The 21278-nt window shown below is 41.5% G+C and overlaps 2 protein-coding genes across 2 annotated transcripts; both read left to right on the forward strand.

The window, feature by feature from the left end:
- The first annotated feature begins 2508 nt into the window (after nucleotides 1-2508).
- LOC129851035 (elongation factor 1-alpha, somatic form-like) lies at nucleotides 2509-7787 on the forward strand. The gene is made up of 8 exons (XM_055917204.1): nucleotides 2509-2781; nucleotides 4055-4219; nucleotides 4476-4655; nucleotides 4879-5175; nucleotides 5384-5534; nucleotides 5620-5876; nucleotides 6645-6879; nucleotides 6995-7787. The coding sequence occupies exons 2-8, from the start codon at nucleotides 4076-4078 to the stop codon at nucleotides 7117-7119; spliced, it is 1389 nt and encodes a 462-aa protein (XP_055773179.1). The 5' UTR covers nucleotides 2509-2781; nucleotides 4055-4075; the 3' UTR covers nucleotides 7120-7787.
- Nucleotides 7788-17379: 9592 nt separating this feature from the next.
- On the forward strand, nucleotides 17380-21039 carry LOC129852157 (cyclic GMP-AMP synthase-like). Its single transcript, XM_055918255.1, has 5 exons — nucleotides 17380-17879; nucleotides 17974-18190; nucleotides 18294-18557; nucleotides 18939-19038; nucleotides 19200-21039. Exons 1-5 carry the CDS (start codon nucleotides 17415-17417, stop codon nucleotides 19534-19536), a joined length of 1383 nt encoding a protein of 460 aa, XP_055774230.1. The 5' UTR covers nucleotides 17380-17414; the 3' UTR covers nucleotides 19537-21039.
- Nucleotides 21040-21278: the final 239 nt, after the last annotated feature.

Raw genomic sequence — 21278 nt, forward strand, 5'->3', positions numbered from 1 at the left:
CAACTTATAGGTAATGTTGAGAAGTTGTTAAAACAAGTTACCAATATCTAATACAATTTCTTACAGTAACCACAATATAGTTTGAACTGCAGCACCCCAAATGATTCGTTCTTCAGTTTTTTGAGCAAGTTTTACAGAATGTCCCTGCCGAGGGCGCTGTGGGACTAATTTCCAGCGTGTGTTGTTGTTTATGTCTGGCTTGAGCCATGATGAATGGCTCTCACCCATCCTCCTTCCTCACCCTTTCTCCCCCTCACGTGAGAGATCACGTCTCCTCCAGCTCATGGCTTCAGCCAATTAGACAATAGCCATGTGTCTCACCCCTGTGCACGCTCTAGCCATGCAGTCTCTCCAGGTCCTGATTGGCTTGCCAGCCTAACAACACTCTCTAAAGGGAGTAAATATTGACACGCTATACCTGAACGTGGTATTACAGTCTGTGTTTGTGGGTGGACATACAGTATGTACATGGAATGCTTGAGTAAATAATTAATGTGGTTTAGCTTGGCTTTGTATAGCACTACGTAGCTATTACAATGTTATATGCTGAAGTTGTTATTAGTACTGGCTATTACCTTTTAGTGTAACACTTGCTATGTATGTTTCCCATTTGTATAGCCTCACTGTATAGTATTAGGTAAGATGTTTACATTAACTCTGCTGTTATTATTGCACTAATATTTAATACCTGGTTATTAGAGAGAATCCTTACCTATTGCGCTATTGCAGTTCTCTTCAATTTTTTTATTCACTGTTTTAGCCCATTTCATATGCAGACGTTCATCCTGCTCTATTCATTGCTTTCTATGTGTATATTAATTATCTCTCTGTTTCTGTACCTTTACAGAACTATACCCATGTATATACCTCATACATCCCCGTGTTCATCTTGTCCTGTGTGTGAATTAAAGTTATGAATGTGTGTTAACTCTTGGACTGCCCTATTCCCTTCTAACTAGCAGCGGTGTCAGTGAGTCACAAACCAAACCAGCGAAATACGTAGGGCCGAGTCGCTCTCTATCACAAAGGCTGTTGAGAAAATACTCAACAAGCAAAATCACACTCCTTGCATAGAGGCTGAATTGACGTTTAATAGTTCAAAGACATGATTTGATATTAACTTTTTTAGAGATATTGTAAATGTTAATTACACATTAACAATCAATTAATTACTTGTTTGTTTCTTTAGGAATCATTATACAATTCAGTTAATGGTTGAGCGACAGACTTGACACTTGTTATTAACAGCCGCTGAGCGCAACTGTAGATCCGAGTTACTAGGCACCGCTGTTAAGTCATGCTGCTTACTTAGCGAGTACCACCAAAGATTATGAATATACTGACAAGATACATGTCTCTCCACCCTAACAATGAGAGTCGTTTGTCCACGAAGCGGCACAGCGTGCCGTCTAGCTCCCACCTATCCTTTCTTTGGATTGGTGGATACATCTCATTATTGTATCCTTTTTTTAACATTATTTTATTTTTATTATCTTCATTTATGGAGTAACAAGTACAATATTTTCTTTAGGAATGTAGTGAAGTAAAAGTTGTTAAAAATATAAATAGTAATGTACAGATACCCCAAAAAACGACTTAAGTAGTACTTTAAAGTATTTTTACTTAAATACTTTACACCACTGATTAGTGGTACCACTTCCGATTTGGCCCATACCTGGCGAGAACTCGGGACCTCTACCTCGTTAGCACATGTGACCGCCCTCCTGAAGCGTCTTATATACAGTACGCACTATGGTCTTACCAGTCGGCATCACGCGAAAAGCTAGCTATTTGCTGGCGCAAGTGGGGACACTGCACGCTGAGGAGTACGTTTCACACATCCCCATGTGCAACACTTGCTTGCAGAGCAGCTCTTACAAAACAGACAATTCACCCGTTGCAATTGTTGTAAATGAGTTGCATTCATTCTCAAATTGTGTTGCATGCTTGCAAATCGTATTGAATTTATTCCCATATCAAGTTACATGTTTGCAAGTGTTATATTTTTTCACACATCACATTACGTGTTTGCGATTATTGCTGCATTTATTCTCAAAACAATTTACATGTTTGCAAATATTTTTTTGCAACTACAAAACTGATTATACAGGTGCAACTCATATTTTACATGTGCAAGTCATACTTTACATGCCTGCACAATACATTGTCTCTAATTTACTTCCATAGCAGGACCTCATGTTTAGAAGTCCATGCTTATGTTATAGGGTCGGTCTTATTTATAGGACCTTATTTAGTTTATACACAATTATTATTTATCTCAGAAAATTCTTGTACGGATTATATCCCTAACCGCTCGTTCCCTAACTGAGGAAAAATACACTTTCATTGACGAATTCAAATGAAGTTGACCAATATAAATTAGGAAAAAGTCCGGGGTTGTATTCGATAAAAGTTTGTATTAAAAATATGAATTTCAGCACCACACGGAAGGACTGTGGTTGTATAGGACAAACATAGGTACAGGTAGGCGTTTTCAGAATTACAATTTTTACAAGTATGGACTGATGGCGGCTCAATGTTGTCGCTAGCAAAACGCGGGACCTGTTATCATAACTCAACTGTGCCTCAATGTAAGAAAACGGAGTTGTGTGCCTCGTCTACTCGTTCCCTTGCTCTGATGCTCTGTCTAGGACGGTCTGGGAGGGGGTATGAGAATTGAGCGCAATTGCATAACCCCCTACTGTCTGGGATATAAGCGGATCAGCATCTCGTCACACAAGGTCTTTCATTCAGCACCGAACTTGACTGTCGTTTGAGCAGGTAGGCAAGTTTCCGATAATATTTCACCCTTTGATAAATTGTTCTCAAATGCAATGCTGTAAATGGCGAATGATTGATGATGATCTTTTTCTATTTTCCATGTGTCCTTATAATATTGCTGTCCGTAATGTTTTTGTGCGTGTGAATATTGCATTGACGCTGGAAGCCGACAGTCGGCCGTTAATGCGCATAGATAGTCTATTCCAGTAAACAGAGGGATGAGAGAACATGGCGGCAGAGGCTCGAAAAGCCTGCTAAATCCCCTAGACTTCTTTAGAATTATCTGGTCGCGCTGCTAATTGTAGCACCCGCCCCCGTTTTCTAGTCCCCTATTTATAAATACATGGACAGCAAAGGAAAATGAACAGTGGCGAAAAAAAACTATTGCAAAGAAAAATAAACTATTGCAAAGCTACCAGATTTTATAGTAAAAATAACTGTCAGTTCTGATTATATCTGGTATCAGTTTCCAGTGCACATAGATAATCTTGCAGAACTGGCTACCGTAACAATTTCCATACATTACTCAGCTAATGAAATGTTATGTCATAAATAAATAACAACCTAGGGTGTTGATTAATGTGGCAATTGCAAAATTAGGTGAATTTGTGATGATCTTGTGTTTATCTGTCATTGTCATGTTGCAAATCAATGAAAATGAATCCACACTATTGCCCTAGTAAAGCCAGAAATTGTTGACATGTCATTCCCCTTCATTTAACCTGTGGATGCATGCACTGCAGTAGTCTGGCTTCAGAAATGGCTGCTGCACTTCCAATGGCAAGGATCATGACAAAATGGAGGACTATCTGTGAGGCTATAGTTAGCAAATTGATACGGAATACGGAGGATATTCAGTGACATAAGATCTGATCGTCTCAATGTCTCATTACTGAGTAGAGAGCTGTGGTGGCAGAGGAAAGGAGGGATAACTAGCTGACCTGCTAAGTGGAAGAAGAGAGGTGTGTGGAGGGATGTGAGGAGAGGGAAGAAACTCTGTGTGTCTTGAGCTTGACACAATTCTGTGCCCACTGACGTGATTCCCAATTTGCTGACATTAAGTAATTGCTTATTTGTCTCGTGGTGACAAATATGTGAAATTGTTTGTGTGTGTAAACTGTGCTTGCCCTTAGAAGTTATACTGAGGCAGTAGCTGCTGGGGCTGTTACGCAATGTCAAGTCAGTTGTGCTATAATTCAATATATTCCCTGCTGTGTTTTTGCCAAGGAAATCCTTTAAGATCCGTTGACTGTGCTGCATTTTCCGTTTGCAGACTCTCACTATCACTTTAACCATGGGCAAGGAAAAGCTTCACATCAACATTGTGGTGATCGGCCACGTGGACTCTGGAAAGTCCACCACCACTGGCCACCTGATCTACAAGTGCGGTGGCATTGACAAGAGGACCATCGAGAAGTTTGAGAAGGAGGCTGCTGAGGTGAGTAGGAGTTCGTACTGTACTTTGCAATCAACTTTTGATAGTCCGTTCTTCTGTTAGCCGACGTGTTATGAAAAGGGTTTGTAGACTGCTGTTATATTGTATTATCCAATCATCTTTATAGGCTACTTAAAGATAGACAAGATATAACAATATGTGTCAAAAAATGCGACAATCCTTCATCTTGGGAGTAAAATTCACTACCATGTTACTCCTCAGTAATATGTTTAAAACCAGCGATGTGTGGTTTTCTCAGATGGGGAAGGGCTCCTTTAAGTATGCCTGGGTGCTGGACAAGCTGAAGGCAGAGAGGGAGCGTGGCATTACCATTGACATCTCACTGTGGAAGTTTGAGACCAGCAGGTACTACGTCACCATTATCGATGCTCCCGGACACAGGGACTTCATCAAGAACATGATTACTGGAACCTCCCAGGTCTGAACCACAATGACAGTCTTTCCTTACACACAGAGACTTGCCAGGTCTTCACTTGCAGGGCCTGGAAGTCTATTATTAAACTTGCAGCTTTGGTTTTCAAGGATAGCTTATAGCTGTACTATAACTCCAGACAACTTCAGTAGTCGTAAAGTGCCTTCGTAGCATATTACTTTTTTGAAAACTTATTGTATGCATTATTCCCATGTTCTGGTGTTTACAGGCGGACTGTGCAGTGCTGATCGTGGCGGCCGGCGTGGGTGAATTCGAGGCGGGCATCTCAAAGAACGGGCAGACCCGCGAGCACGCCCTCCTAGCCTACACCCTGGGGGTCAAGCAGCTGATCGTGGGAATCAATAAAATGGACTCCACTGAGCCCAACTACAGCCAGAAGCGCTATGAGGAGATTGTGAAGGAAGTCAGCACCTACATCAAGAAGATCGGCTACAGCCCGGATATGGTAGCCTTTGTTCCTATCTCTGGCTGGAACGGAGACAACATGCTAGAGGCCAGTCCTAACGTACGTAAGCACAAAACTAAAGCGCATTTCTTGTTATTTCTGGTCATTATTCTAGGATAGCGTTACAGCCACAGTGAGCCATCTATGACTATATGTAATATAATCTGCTCTCCACTTTAATTTGAAGAAAGTACGTCAATGTGTAGCACAGCACACTTCATAACTTTGCTTTGAACATACTGCTAACTCCTGTCTCCTGCATGCTCAGATGACCTGGTTTAAGGGATGGAAGATCACCAGGAAGGATGGCAGTTCGTCCGGGACCACCCTGCTGGAAGCTCTGGATGCCATCCAGCCCCCGTCCCGCCCCACCGACAAGCCCCTCCGCCTGCCCCTACAGGATGTCTACAAGATTGGAGGTGAGCATCGCACCCACCCTAGAGGCTGTCCATCCATAATGATGATACATCTGTCACGCTCACTTTCTTATCCTCTCTCATTCAGGAATTGGCACAGTGCCCGTGGGGCGTGTGGAGACGGGTATGATCAAGCCAGGCATGGTGGTGACCTTTGCCCCTGTTAACGTGACAACCGAAGTGAAGTCTGTGGAGATGCACCACGAGGCTCTGACCGAAGCAATGCCCGGAGACAACGTGGGCTTCAACGTCAAGAACGTGTCCGTCAAAGACATTCGCCGTGGCAACGTGGCCGGAGACAGCAAGAACGACCCCCCAATGGAGGCAGCCGTCTTCACTGCTCAGGTGGGCAGGGCCAGACACACAAAAACACACACACACACACACACACACACACACACACACACACACACACACACACACACACACACACACACACACACACACACACACACACACACACACACACAAACTACTGTAGAGGTGTAAAAACCATAGAACCAAAAGTCATACAACTACAAATAATTATTATGTTTAACTATGATACACAGTAATGATCACATGGATAAAAGTATTTGTGGTGATGATACAGCTTAGTAGTTACTATTAATATCCCATATTTTTCTTTCCACTGTTTCACACTGCTCTTTTCTCACAAATATATATTTGTGGCACAGTGTGATGAGCTGTGGGGAACTATTTTGGGCAGAAAAGGAGCCAACATTGAATAGACCTCCCGGGTGGCGCAGTGGTCTAGGGCACTGCATCGCAGTGCTAGCTGCGCCACCAGAGTCTCTGGGTTCGCGCCCAGGCTGGGCTGGGTTCGCGCCCAGGCTCTGTCGCAGCCGGGCGCAACCGGGAGGTCCGTGGGGCGACGCACAATTGGCATAGCGTCGTCCGGGTTAGGGAGGGTTTGGCCGGTAGGGATATCCTTGTCTCAGTATGTAAAATGTAATAAAATGTATGCACTCTACTGTAAGTCGCTCTGGATAAGAGCGTCTGCTAAATGACTAAAATGTAATGTAAAATGTAATGTCATGGTTACCACATCAGTGCTGATACAGGTGTTGACAGAACAACCATGTTAACTGTGTCTGATGTTCCCTCCTTTAGGTGATCATCCTGAACCACCCAGGTCAGATCAGTGCTGGCTATGCCCCGGTGCTGGACTGCCACACCGCCCACATCGCTTGCAAGTTTGCTGAGCTCAAGGAGAAGATTGACCGTCGCTCAGGCAAGAAACTGGAGGACAACCCCAAGGCCCTGAAGTCTGGAGATGCCGCCATCGTGGATATGGTCCCGGGGAAGCCCATGTGTGTGGAGAGCTTCTCTGAGTACCCTCCACTGGGTGAGTATTGTTGGGTAGTAGTTCTCTTGGGCCTGTTTGGAATTCTTTGAAAATCATTCCACTCTCCCTTGAAGTTACCATTGATCTGACATCCTCTCGCTCTCTCTCTCTGCAGGTCGTTTTGCAGTGCGTGACATGCGCCAGACAGTGGCAGTCGGGGTGATCAAGGGTGTGGAGAAGAAAGCTCCCTCCACTGGCAAGGTCACCAAGTCCGCCCAGAAGGCCCAGAAGACCAAATGAATGTTGTGCTGCGCTGCCGACTCCAGAGTCACCCATGGCAGGACAGTGGTCACCCAACCCCACCCCCCTATTGGCTGCTTCAACTCCATAGTCAAGGACTGGTTAATAATCACAATGCATCGCAAAAGTATCAGAAGGAAAGAAAAAAGAAAGCCTAGTCCTTAAGACAGTATTTGTTCTTACTCCCATTTCAAAGTGGTTAGATTCATTTGTATTTACGTTGTAATAGCACATTGCTAGTTTTAAACGTGTACTGTTAAATAAGTGAATGGCCATGTCCCCCGTGTGTAAGATATTTTAACCATAGAGGGGCGCGGTTATAACTCACTCTTCACGCAGTCTGTTGTCTTGCTTTTAGTGTTTGTAAACTACCTGGTGCTTTATAGCAGCCTATGGTAATACAACTTAAAACTCTTATAAGTAGAACATTTGAGAAAAGTTAAGTGTATGTTGTATTATAGCTTTAAAGTAAACAAAAAAGCTAAACATTTTACATTTGTCTCACTCTAGGCATACTGAGCAGACCAATTGTTGACTCTCCAAGCACTTTTAATTGGCATTTTGTTAACTTTGCACTGGAAAACGTTTTAATTGGCAGAAGCTGTTGCATCTTACTCTGTTCAAGATGGCAGAAGCCCTGTTCATGACATTAAAGATGTTTCAACCAACCAGAATGTTCACGTACACAGTTTTTGCAGATGCACGAAATGCTTGTTTCTTGCTCCGACAACGCAGCAATATCTAGCAATACAATAACAATACACACATAATAAAAAATAAATGAAGACATCAGGTTGAGCAATATCAGAACGTGCAATGTCAGAACCAGAATGTAAATATATCCAGAATGTACCTGAATGGTGTGTATAGACAGAATGGACAGTAGGGGAGTGAAGTAATTTGAGTCGAAGGGTTACTTGAGCCACGGCCTTTTTCTAGGAAACACAAAATGAATCTTGACCAAATATTAAGGAAGATGTCATCTTCAAATCAAATTTGATTTGTCACATGCGCTGAATAAAAGACCTTACAGTGAAATGCTTGCTTACAAGCCCTTAACCAACAATGTTTTAAGAAAAATATTGTTAAGTAAAAAAAGATAAGTAAAAAATTGAAAATGAAAGTAAAAAATAATTAAACAGAAGCAGTAAGATAACAATAGCGACGCTATATACATGGTGTCTGAAGGAAGAAACCACTTGGGAAAAGTGGTAAGCAAGTTAGGTCCAAAACACTGATTTTCACAGTCAAATAAATGTATTGTGTTACAGTGGCTTGCAAAAGTTTTCACCCCCTTGGCATTTGTCCTATTTTGTTGCCTTGCAACCTGGAATTAAAATAGATTTTGGTTTGTATCATTTGATTTACACAACATGCCAACCACTTTGAAGATGCAAAATATTTTTTTATTGTGAAACAAACAAGAAATAAGACAAAAAGACTGAGAACTTGAGCGTGCATAACTATTCACTCCCCCAAAGTCAATACTTTGTAGAGCCACCTTTTGCACCAATTACAGCTGTAAGTCTCTTGGGCTATGTCTCTATAAGCTTGGCATATCTAGCCACTGGGATTTTTGCCCATTCTTCAAGGCAAAACTGCTCCAGCTCCTTCAAGTTGGATGGGTTCCGCTGGTGTACAGCAATCTTTAAGTCATACCACAGATTCTCAATTGGATTGAGGTCTGGGCTTTGACTAGGCCATTCCAAGACATTTAAATGTTTCCCCTTAAACCACTCAAGTGTTGCTTTAGCAGTATCCTTAGGGTCATTGTCTTGCTGGAAGTTGAACCTCTGTCCCAGTCTCAAATCTCTGGAAGACTGAAACAGGTTTCCCTCAAACATTTCCATGTATTTAGCGCCAACCATCATTCCTTCAATTCTGACCAGTTTCCCAGTCCCTGCCGATGAAAAACATCCCCACAGCATGATGCTGCCACCACCATGCTTCACTGTGAGGATGGTGTTCTCGGGGTGATGAGAGGTGTTGGGTTTGCGTCAAACATAGCGTTTTCCTTGATGACCAAAAAGCTAAATTTTAGTCTCATCTGACCAGAGTACTTTCTTCCATATGTTTGGGGAGTCTCCCACATGCCTTTTGGCGAACACAACTTTGTCCCTGACCTGTTTGGATAGCTCCTTGGTCTTCATGGTGCCGCTAGCTTGGTGGTGCCCCTTGCTTAGTGGTGTGGCAGACTCTGGGGCCTTTCAGAACAGGTGTATATATACTGAGATCATGTGACAAATCATGTGACACTTAGACTACACACAGGTGAACTTTATTTAACTAATTATGTGACTTCTGAATGTAATTGGTTGCACCAGATCTTATTTAAGGGGTTCATAGAAAAGGGGGTAATACACATGCACGCACCACTTTTCCGTTTAAAAAATATATATATATTTGGAAACAAGATATTTTTTACCATTTCACTTCACCTATTTGGACTTTTTTGTGTATGTCAATGACATGAAATCCAAATAAAAATAGTAAAAACGCCAAGGGGGATGAATACTTTTGCAAGGCACTGTTTAGGTTTCATGCTCGTATCTAAAACAAAGTACATATTTTTAAGATTGTTTTATACATCAGTTGGGGTCTCTATAAGCTACAATATGAGTTCCTTAACCCAGCATGAAAGTGCATCCTTGTAGCTATGTGGGCTAATATATTCATGTGTTTTTGCCTACGGGTAGGTTGAGCCAATCGCCATGGGGTAAATTGAGCCAATGGCCACCATACCCCATACAAATTATGAGTACATTTAGTCCGTTTTGTGAGTAATATGCATGGTATTTTCGCAATGTGTCATGCATATGAACTCAAGTGCATTTTTATTGTTACAAAGCAGACATCATCATGCCCCTTGTATACAATCAATCATGAGGTTCTTGAGAGAGCAGTCAAGGAAGTGAGAGAAGGGAAGAAGTCCAATCGAGCAGCAGCAAGGGATGAAAAAATAGACTGAATGACACAGAAATGGTACATTGACAAAAAGGAAGGAGTATCTGTGCGAAAGAGAGGCTATGATAGAGTAGCAGAGGCACACACAGTTTTATCTGATGACATGGAGGCTGCGCTTGCTAAAGGTATCAAGAATCTTCAGACCAGTTTAATGCGCTTTAGTAGCCTCAAATGCAGAGAACTAAACTACAAATTGACACATTGATACAACATCCCTGTCCCAGACAACTGGTCAAGAAATAGAAGGGTAAGTGATATTGAACAGAGAGATCTACAGTGCCTTCAGAAAGTATTCATAACCCTTGACTTACTTCACCATTTAAAATTTTATTTAAAACAATCTCACCCATCTACACACCATACCCCATAATGACAAAGTGAAAACATGTTTTTAGACATTTTAGCACATTTATTGAAAATGAAATACAAAAATGAAAATGAAATACAAAAATATCAAATTTACATACTGGACGTATTCACACCCCTGAGTCAATACTTTGTAGAAGCACTTTTGAAAGAGATTACAACTGCAAGTCTTTCTGGGTAAGTCTCTTAGAGCTTTCCACAAATGTGCAACATTTTCCCATTATTATTTTCAAAATTCTTCAAGCTTTGTAGAATTGGTTGTTGATCAGTGCTAGACAACCATTTTCAGGTCTTGCCATAGATTTTCAAGTAGATTTAAGTCAAAACTGAAACTCGGCCACTCAGAAACAATCATTGTCTTCTTGGTAAGCAACTCCAGTGTAGATTTGGCATTGTGTTTTAGGTTATTGTCTTGCTGAAAGGTGAATTCATCTCCCAGTGTGGTGGAAAGCAAACTGAGACAGGTTTTCCTCTAGGATTTTGCCTGTGCTTAGCTCCATTCCATAAATTTTTTTATCCTGAAAACCTCCCCAGTCCTTAACAATTACAAACATACCTAACATGATGCAGCTACCGTTTTGCTTGAAAATATGGACGGTTGCAACTCCGTAATGTGTTGTATTGGATTTGTCCCAAACACAACAAGTTGTATTCAGGACAAAAAGTGAATTGCTTTGCCACATTTTTTTGCATTATTACCTTAATGCCTTGTTGCCAACAGGATGCATGTTTTGGAATGTTTGTATTCTGTACGGGTTACCTTCTTTTCACTCTGTAAATTAGGATAGTATTGTGGAGTAACTACAATGTTTTTCATCCATTCTCAGTTTATCCTATCACGTTAAACTCTGTAACTGTTTTAAAATCACCATTGGCCTCATGGTGAAATCCCTGAGCGGTTTCCTTCCTTCCGGCAACTGTGTTAGGAAGGACGCCTGTATCGTTGTAGTGACTGTGTGTATTAATACACTATCCAAAGTGTAATTAATAACTTCACCATGCTCAAAGGGATATTCAATATCAGATTTTTTTTTTTTTACCCATCTACTGACCAATAGGTGCCCTTCTTTGCGAAGCACTGGAAAACCTACCTGGTCTTTGTGGTTGAATCTGTGTTTGAAATTCACTGCTCGACTGAGGGAACTTACAGCTAACTGAATGTGTGGGGTACAGAGGTGAGGTAGTCATTATAATTCATGTTAAACACTATTATTGCACACAGAGTGAGACCATGCAACTTACTATTGGACTTGTTAAACACATTTTTACTCTTGAAGTTATTTAGGCTTGCCATAACAAAGGGGATGAATAAGTACTGACTCAAGACATTTCAACTTTTCATTTTTTATGAATTTGTAAAGATTTCGAAAAACATAATTCCACTGGCATTATGGGCCATTGTGTCTAGGCCAGTGACAAAAAAATATCTACAATTAATGCATTTTAAATTTAGGCTATAACACAACAAAATGGGGGAAAAGTCTGAAGGCATTGTATATCTGAATGTAGGCATAAATTTAAGATATACAATATACCACACCCCCATTCCATTAATGAAACGTTGACCTACAGTGGCAAGAAAAAGTATGCGAACCCTTTGGAATTACCTGGATTTCTGCATAAATTGGTCATAAAATTTGATCTGATCTTTATCTAAGTCACAATAATAGAGAAACACAGTCTGCTTAAACTAATGACACACAAACAATTATACGTTTTCATGTCTTTATTGAACACCCCGTGTAACATTCACAGTGTAGGGTGGGATAAGTATGTGAACCCTTGGATTTAATAACTGGTTAACCCTCCTTTGGCAGCAATAACCTCAACCAAAGTTTTCTGTAGTTGTGGATCAGAGCTGCACAGCGGTCAGGAGGAATTTTGGACCATTCATCTTTACAAAACTGTTTCAGTTCAGCAATATTCTTAGGATGTCTGGTGTGGACCGCTCTCTTGAGGTCATGCCACAGCATTTTAAATCGGGTTGAGGTCAGGACTCTGACTGGGCCACTCCAAAAGGTTATTTTCTTCTGTTGAAGCCATTCTGTTGGTGATTTACTTCTGTGTTTTGGGCTGTTGTCCTGTTGCATCACCCAACTTCTGTTGAGCTTCAATTGGTGGACAGATAGCCTTACATTCTCCTGCAAAATGTCTTGATAAAATTGGGAATTCAGCGAAGCAGCCCCAAACCATGATGCTCCCTCCACCATACTTTACAGTTGGGATGAGGTTTTGATGTTGGTGTGCTGTGCTTTTTTTCTCCACACATAGTGTTGTGTGTTCCTTCCAAACAACTCAACTTTAGTTTAATCTGTCCACAGAATATTTTGCCAGAAGCACTGTGGAACATCCAGGTGCTCTTTTGCGAACTTCAGATGTGCAGCAATGGAGTTTTTTGGACAGCAGTGGCTTCTTCTGTGGTGTCCTCCCATGGACACCATTCTTGTTTAGTGTTTAACGTATCGTAGACTCGTCAACAGAGATGTTAGCATGTTCCAGAGATGTCTGTAAGTCTTTAGCTGACACTCTAGGATTCTTCTTAACCTCATTGAGCATTCAACACTGTGCTCTTGCAGTCATCTTTGCAGGGAGAAGGGAGAGTAGCAACAGTGCTGAACTTTCTCCATTTAGAGACAGTTTGTCTTACTGTGGACTGATGAACATCAAGGCTTTTAGAGATACTTTTGTAACCCTTTCCAGCTTTATGCAAGTCAACAATTCTTAATTAAAATGAGGTCTCCTGAGATCTCTTTTGTTCGAGGCATGGTTCACATCAGGTAATGCTTCTTGTGAATAGCAAACTCATATGTTGAGTGTTTTGTATAGGGCAGGGCAGCTCTAACCAACATCTCCAATCTCGTCTCATTGATTGGACTCCAGGTTAGCTGATTCCTGACTCCAATTAGCTTAGGTGTTCACATACTTTTTCCAACCTACACTGTGAATGTTTAAATGATGTATTCAATATAGACAAGAAAAATACAACAATTTGTGTGTCATTAGTATAAGCACACAGTTTGTCTATTATTGTGACTTAGATGAAGATCAGATCAAATTTGATGATTAATTTATGCAGAAATCCAGGTAATTCCAAAGGGTTCACATACTTTTTCTTGCCATTGTACCTGCACCATCGCCCACTGTCACAGGACACCATCACCCACTTATCCCAAGGCTGCTCAATTTAACCTGTCCCTATGCTCAACTTACCCCACCTGGGGTAAGTTGTGCCAAGAGACCACTTTTTTTTGGACAAGCTATCTTTTCAAAGCTGTTATGTTTGCATAAATTCTGATTATTTCCAAGGATTCACAACATTCTGAAATATAGGTAGATATCTTTGTTAGAAAGAATACTATATTTCCTTTGATGTAGTGATGCTGAATGTAAAAAATGGCTCAACATACCCCACTCTCCCCTATATGAATAGAAAAGGTGTATACAGCAGTAGTTATATAGAATGAGCCAAAGTGCCTGAGTACAGAGACAAAAAAAAAAGATGTGTCATTGACTGTCCCAATACCTTTGAAGCTCACTGTCTATAGGACAGCATGTTCTTATAGACTAGAACAGTGGAGGCTACTGAGGGGAGGACGGCTCATAATAATGGCTGAAACAGTGAATGCAAATGGCATTAATATGCTAGGATATGCATATAATTGGTAGATTTGGATAGAAAACACTCTAAAGTTCCCAAAACTGTTAGAATAATGTCTGTGAGTATAACAGAACTGATTTGGCAGGTAAAAACCTGAGAAAAATCCATCCAGGAAGTGGGATTTTTTTAGGTTTGTAGTTTTCTATTGAATGCCATTACAGTATTCATTGACTTAGGCCTCAAATTGCACATCCTATTGCTTCCACTAGATGTCAACAGTCTTTAGAAATTGTTTCAGGCTTGTATTCTGAAAAATGAGAGAGTAAGACCACTCTAAATGAGTGGACCCTACAGTGTCCCAGAGGTTTTTCATGCGCACGACCGCCTTTCTTGTTTACCTTTTATATTGACGACGTTATTGTCCGGTTGAAATATTATCGATTATTTAGGCTAAACACAACCTGAGGATTGAATACAAACATTGTTTGACATGTTTCTACGAACTTTACGGATACTATTTGGATTTTTCGTCTGCCTGTTGTGACTGCGTTTGAGCCTGTGGATTACTGAACAAAACACGCAAACAAAACTGAGGTTTTTGGATATAAACAGGGACTTTATCGAACAAAACAAACATTTATTGAGTAAATGGGAGTCTTGTGAGTGCAACCATATGAAGATCATCAAAGGTAAGTGATTAATTTTATCGCTATTTCTGACTTGTGTAACTCCTCTACTTGGCTGGTAACTGTTTGTAATGATTTGTCTGCTGGGCGCTGTTCTCAGATAATCGCATGGTATGCTTTCGCCGTAAAGCCTTTTTGAAACATGACACCATGGTTGGTTTAACAAGAAGTTAGTCTTTAAACCAATGTATGACACTTGTATGTTTTATGAATTTTTATAATGAGTATTTCTGTTTTTGAATTTGCCGCTCTGCAATTTCACTGGATGTTGGCCAGGTGGGACGCTAGCGTCCCACGTACCCTAGTGAGGTTAAACACCAGCCATTACCACGTGCACGTCCTGCCCAATTAAGGTGCCACCAACCTCCTGTGGACTAGAAGTAACATTAAAGGTAATCCGGGACACTCAAATTAGTATGATATGTTAAGTTTGGTATGGTTACATAAGACAGAACATTATTTAAGGCAAAAACAAAAGGAGGGTGGTTGGTCGTGGTGGATGGATAGGCATATAATGCGAACTTCTAGCAACCCAAAGGTTGGGTGTTCGAATATCATCTTGGCCAACTTGAGCATTTTAGCTAATTAGCAACCTTTCAACTAATTGCTACTTTTTAGCTACTTTGTAACTACTTAGAATGTTTGCTAACCCTTACCCTAACCTTAACTATTTTAGCTAACTCTAACCTTAACCGTTTAACCTAACTCCTAACCTTACCCAGCTAGCACAGTGGATCTGGGGCGGGGCACTCGGCTGAGAGTCAGACTCGGCCGATGTCATGTGGCCCGCAGTATTACTTATGGCTAGGATGCTCGGGCCGCTTCCGGTGTGAGTTTTCTGGCCCAAATGTATATATTACTTGGTGCTCGGGCCAATTCCGGTGCGAGTTATCTGGCCCAAATCTATTACTTGGGGCTCGGACCGATTCCGGTGAGAGTTATCTGGCCCAAATGTATATATTACTTGGTGCTCGGGCCAATTCCGGTGTGAGTTATCCGGTCCAAATCTATTACTTGGGGCTCGGACCGATTGGGGCTACTCTCTGGCAGATCATTACACGGGCTGCTTTATATAATTAACATTTCATTATTTATTTATTTTTCCATATTTTTTCCTCATTGTTTCTGTGATCAAAAAATACAATTAACATTTAAATGAAATTCTTTAAGCGTCCTGTGTAGTATTTTAGTATTTTGGTACTTTGTGCAAGGCAATTGATAATCATTAAAAACTTTGTGGGTGGAACTTCCCGAGTAGCGCAGTGGTCTAATACACTGCATCGCAGTGGTCTAAGACACTGCATCGCAGTGGTCTAAGACACTGCATCACAGTGCAAACTGCGTTTCTACAGATGCTGATTCGAGACCCGTGCCGACTGCGACCGGGAGACCCATGAGGCGATGTACAATTGGCCCAGCGTCGTCCGGGTTAGGGGAAGGTTTGGCCGGCCGGGATGTCCTTGTCCCATCGCGCTGTAGCAACTCCTGTGGCGGGCTAGGCGCTTGCACGCTGACACGGTCACCAGGTGTATGGTGTTTCCTCCGACACAAAATGTTTTTTTGTGGATGGGTATAATTTGTATGTATAAAATGTATAATAGTAATATTTTAAATGACTAAATCAGGTAATTTTGTACATATTTATTTCAATTTGCATCAGGCCGCTTCTGGGGGTATTCTTGTCAGATGCTGGCAAAGTCGGCTGAATTCTGGTAGACGGAAATTCTGGGCAGTCATTCATTTTGATTCCGGGCCGAGTCCGACACCCGATTCCGGGCCGATTCAATCAGTTTCGGTCACCCGGAAGAGGGCCGCTTCTGGGCCAATTACTCATTGCTAGCGGGGTAACCCTAACCTTAACCCCTAACTCCTAGCCTAGCTAATGTTAGCCAGCTAGCTAACGTTAGCATTAGCAATCTAGCCACCTAGCTAACGTTAGCCACAACATATTCGAATTCATAACATATCTTTAGTTTTGCACATTCGTAACATATTGTACGTTTTGCAAATTCGTAACATATAATACAAATTCATAACATATTTTGAGAAATGGATGATGGACATCCACAAATTAATGCATACCATACAAAATGTAACATATCCCACTAAATAGAGTGTCTCGGATTTACGTACAGAATAACACAAAATGCTCTGAGACCAGGTTGATAGGGCAGCAGTCTCTATGGTCCAGGGTAGAGATGACTGTTTAACAGTCATGATGTCCTGAAGATCCCCTCGGTGGTTCATGGATATCTCAAGAGACATCTTATACTTGTTTAACTGGGTTAGGGTAGTCATTTGCCCTGGTTTAGTAATATAGTTCATTCATGTAAGAGTAAAAGAGTAATAGTTACATATTTATCGCTATCATACTGAAAGTTAAGTCCATTAAGTTACTCGATGGAAGATAGGGATTTGGAGCGACAAGCATTTATCACGTCATTTACCTGACAATAGCACATTTCAGGGCAATCATACATGACACAAGTGCGTGCATGTGCTTTTGTTTACTCTGTCTCAATAGCTTTCGACACAAGAGGGCGATGAACGGATTCTGTATGTAGAAAGGGGAGTGTTCACATTCACTTTTCATCACACGGAAACAGTGAAGAGAGTATAATTTAGCTAGCATAGAAGACAGTTTAACTCGTCGATGTCACATCACGATCATACTTACTACAATGAGCGGCAGAGGGAAACCACGAAGCGTGCGCGCAAAGAGTCCGGAACCAGCGCATGCCAAGAATCCGGTTCGGGCCAAGAGTGCCCGGCAACCTCCAAAGGAACCAGTGAAAGACACTAAGGAGGAAACGCAACAGATCACTGATGAAAACAAACCCAAGAAAACCAAGGAATATAAGCAGCCTGAGTGCACCACTGAGGAAAAGGCACCTGTGCCACAGGAGTGCGTAGAAGTTAAAATCGGATCAAGGATGGTCAAAAAAGGTGACAGCGTTGACTCAAATCCGAATAAGATCCTGTTTACAACCATTGATCAATTGAAGATTAAGAAGAAACAGACATCGGAATCAGCAAGTATTGTCAATGACACGGTAAAGCGTATAATGGACCACATGAAAAAGTGTACAGAATGCTTCAAAGATGTAAATGATCTGCGCACTGGAAGTTACTACGAGAATTTAAAGGTGGGTCATTAATTAAATTCAATCATACATCACCAGTGTGACCCAATACTCTTTCATGCTTCACTAATTTTTGACGATCTTTTGATCAATATAGATTTCTAATCCCGACGAATTTGACGTGATGTTAACTGTGCCTGTCAAGCGGGTGGACATTCGGCCGTTTGGGGATGATGGGGCATTTTACAGCGTGGCGTTCAAACGAGGAAAACACTCGTTGGATCGCTTTCTAGATGAAGACTACACAATATCTGCCAGTGGAATGCTTACGGAGTTCAGAAACGAGGTTAAAAAGTGTGTGAAGATACTCAAAGGTGTGTACGGCTGTAGCGCGCGCTTCCCAAATGCCTATAATGTAGCGAATGTATGCAAAACATTTGTTAATGAAATGTTTCTTATTTCCATACTTCTATCAAGACGTGGGGTTGGAGAAGAAAAAGAAGGGTTGCCCGGCAGTGACCTTACTGATAAACGGGACGGGAACGGTCCCTATCTCACTGGACATTGTTCTGGGGCTTGAGGTCCGCTCGAGCTGGCCCACTTTCACCCAAGGAGGCATAGACAAAATAGACATCTGGCTCGGGACCAAAGTGAAGAAAGAACAAAAGTTGAAGGGGTACTACCTCGTTCCGAAGTACGAGGGAAAGGGCACGGTGGAACGGGAAGGTGTCTGCGCTAGAGGTAACCGTTTTGTACACCGTTTTGTACATTAACATTAAGTCAACACTATTAAAGCTAACACATCTTGAATAAAACTATCACTTTCATTTGTGAGATTTCTTCATGAGTGAGAGGTGCAAAGCATAGGGCGATCAGGATGCCTGCAGAACCCCCCCCCCCCCCCAAACAAAAATATGAATAAAAAATGTTTTGAAATTGTTGAAAAAATATTTTTTTCTCACAAAATTAGGGCCTTTACTAGTCCCGTATTAGAGGACACATATAGGTGTCAAAAAAAAATCAGCACTGCTTCCCCCCCTTTCTGGAGAAAGGGGAAGTGGCATGTAGCTATGTCCTTTTTCTGAGTTTCCTAAATGGTTTTTCTTGTCCTGTTACCTACAGACGCATGGCGCATCTCATTCTCGCATGTGGAGAAGAGTATCCTAACAAATCATGGCTCCCAGAAGACCTGCTGCGAGGCCAGTGGGACTCGCTGCTGCAGGTAAGCCTACTATAGAATGAATACTACAAACATGAATACTGTAGTCATAACGTTCAAGTGGATTTTTCCTACACATTTTATGAACGCGTCATTAAACCCATTTCCTTTGATAAATTGTGTATTATCATGTGTGCCTTAGACTTGCCATTTTCTTGCTTCAGGAAGTACTGTCTGAAGCTTCTGAAGCACCTGTTGGGCTTGCTGAAGGCAGAGAACCCTAGTCTGTCCAAGTTCTGTTCCTACCACGCCAAGACCACCCTGCTCCACGCCTGCTGCTCCAGGACCCAGGACAGCGACTGGGAGGAGGCCCAGCTGGGACAGTGCTTCCAGCAGCTGCTGGAGGACTTTGAGGGCCACCTGAAAGATGGCATGCTCCCCAACTTCTTTATCCCCACACACAATCTACTGGGCTCCGGCCATGACCGCAAGAGCCGTCAGTTCCTGGCCCGGCGCATCGAGGAGGAACGCAACAACGGTTTCCCCATTTTCCGCAAGTGAGTCGGGACTACCTCGATCACCTCCCCTTAGTGACTCACCCAGAGGCCCAAAAGGCATAAGTGGAGTACAGTGGTGGTCCCATACAGTTGTCTTTTCTTAAAGCAAAGGCATAGGCAGGAGGAATTGAAGAGCAGAGGAGTCAGAAGTTTCATTTAATTCAGATCTTACTTGAAGAGTTTTGAGAGCCAACTGCTCCTCCAACAAATTATAAAAGGTAATGTAGCCCTTTCCTGCAGGCAATGACCAAAAGGTCGCTCTTAGGCCTCATGGGTGAAATGTTATTCATATTTTTTTTAAATAATTTAATAATTAATAAAGAAAAAAAAATGTTAACCCGACGAAAATCTGGAGTTTCTATGTCAAACGGTTTTGCTATATTTCAGTCTTCTGTGATGTATATAAGTGTAATATTGCGATGCAAAGTAAAACATGTATACATCTCAATTCTGTATCTGACACGGTACATACAGGTGTCTTCTTTTTTTAAGCCCATAACTATGTTTGAGGTGTATACTTTTGTTTCAAAGTATATTTGTTTAAGACTACCAAGAATCACTCTGTGTGACCCTACATTTTGCCCACTGCGGTAAAAGGTTAAACAAACTCAGTACAACACTATTAATTGTTCAATTTAAAAAAAAACATAAAAATGTGCAACACAAAAAAAGGCTGAACACTGGAGGTTCCAGCATTGAAGTTACAAGTTGCTTCTTCCTCTTCTGAGGAAAGAAATGACAGATTCGTAAGACAATTGGCAAAGGGATATTGAACTCTAAACCACAAAAGATGAGTAGTTTTAGCACTAGGAGCTAACATGAGCTTTCAGTGAGGATTTTCCATTAAAAAAAATGTAATCGCTTAAAAATAATTTCATACTCAATTATACCTACTCAGGATGTCAACACCATATATTCCTTGCAGAGTATTTGTCCACCTGTATGTCTGTCTTGGCCAAACCAGGAGGAAGAAAATGATTTTCCCTGGTGTTGTTTTGCTGTGTTGAGTTGTTAGAAACTGACTGTGTGACAGTTGGTCCAGGTGCATGCTGGGAAACTCCAGCCATAATTTTTGTGACCACGGTCATTCTCTTTGACTCGAACTGTCTAACAGAGAGAGAGAGAGTGTGTGTGTGTGTGTGTGTGTGTGTGTGCGCGTGTGTGTGCGCGTGTGTGTGCGCGTGTGTGTGCGCGTGTGTGTGCGCGTGTGTGTGCGCGTGTGTGTGCGCGTGTGTGTGCGCGTGTGTGTGCGTGTGTGTGTGCGTGTGTGTGTGCGTGTGTGTGTGTGTGTGTGTGTGTGTGTGTGTGTGTGTGTGATGTGAACACATTGCAGGTGTCTCTCTGTTTACCCGATATTTGTATTTCTGTTCAGCTTTTGTTCACACAAGTTTATTATTAGCCATGCATTGGAATTTAAGGCCTGAGGGCAGGTGTTTTCAGCTGCATACCAATAAATTGCAATGTGCATGTGTGAAATACCCTACTTTTTAATAAAACAGAATACATAATGGCAAATATGTCTTTCTTATCTCTGTGAACCCAAAGGACTAGACTATTGTGAAACCCTACCCCTTTTCTTAACAAATGTATGCTTAATATGATATATTACGTTGGTATAAGGATTTAGAATTTTAGGACTCCTTTAGGTATAAAAAAAGATGCATTTTTTTTATAAAATATTGAATTTGGCCTTTACTTCTATTTTATTATATTTTTTAAGTTGTATTATTTTACCTTTATTCAAAC

This window comes from Salvelinus fontinalis, chromosome 1, assembly GCF_029448725.1.
Source record: "Salvelinus fontinalis isolate EN_2023a chromosome 1, ASM2944872v1, whole genome shotgun sequence".
NCBI classification, from domain to species: Eukaryota; Metazoa; Chordata; class Actinopteri; order Salmoniformes; family Salmonidae; genus Salvelinus; species Salvelinus fontinalis.

What these genes read in the sequence shown, in the direction of transcription:
- LOC129851035 (XM_055917204.1), top strand. Translation starts at nt 4,076, where the DNA reads ATGGGCAAGGAAAAGCTTCACATCAACATTGTGGTGATCGGCCACGTG. An exon ending in TGCTAGAGGCCAGTCCTAAC is followed by an intron (nt 5,176 to 5,383) that starts GTACGTAAGCAC and finishes CTGCATGCTCAG; the next exon opens with ATGACCTGGTTTAAGGGATG. An exon ending in CTCTGAGTACCCTCCACTGG is followed by an intron (nt 6,880 to 6,994) that starts GTGAGTATTGTT and finishes CTCTCTCTGCAG; the next exon opens with GTCGTTTTGCAGTGCGTGAC.
- LOC129852157 (XM_055918255.1), top strand. Translation starts at nt 17,415, where the DNA reads ATGAGCGGCAGAGGGAAACCACGAAGCGTGCGCGCAAAGAGTCCGGAA. An exon ending in GTTACTACGAGAATTTAAAG is followed by an intron (nt 17,880 to 17,973) that starts GTGGGTCATTAA and finishes TGATCAATATAG; the next exon opens with ATTTCTAATCCCGACGAATT. An exon ending in GTGTGTGAAGATACTCAAAG is followed by an intron (nt 18,191 to 18,293) that starts GTGTGTACGGCT and finishes ACTTCTATCAAG; the next exon opens with ACGTGGGGTTGGAGAAGAAA.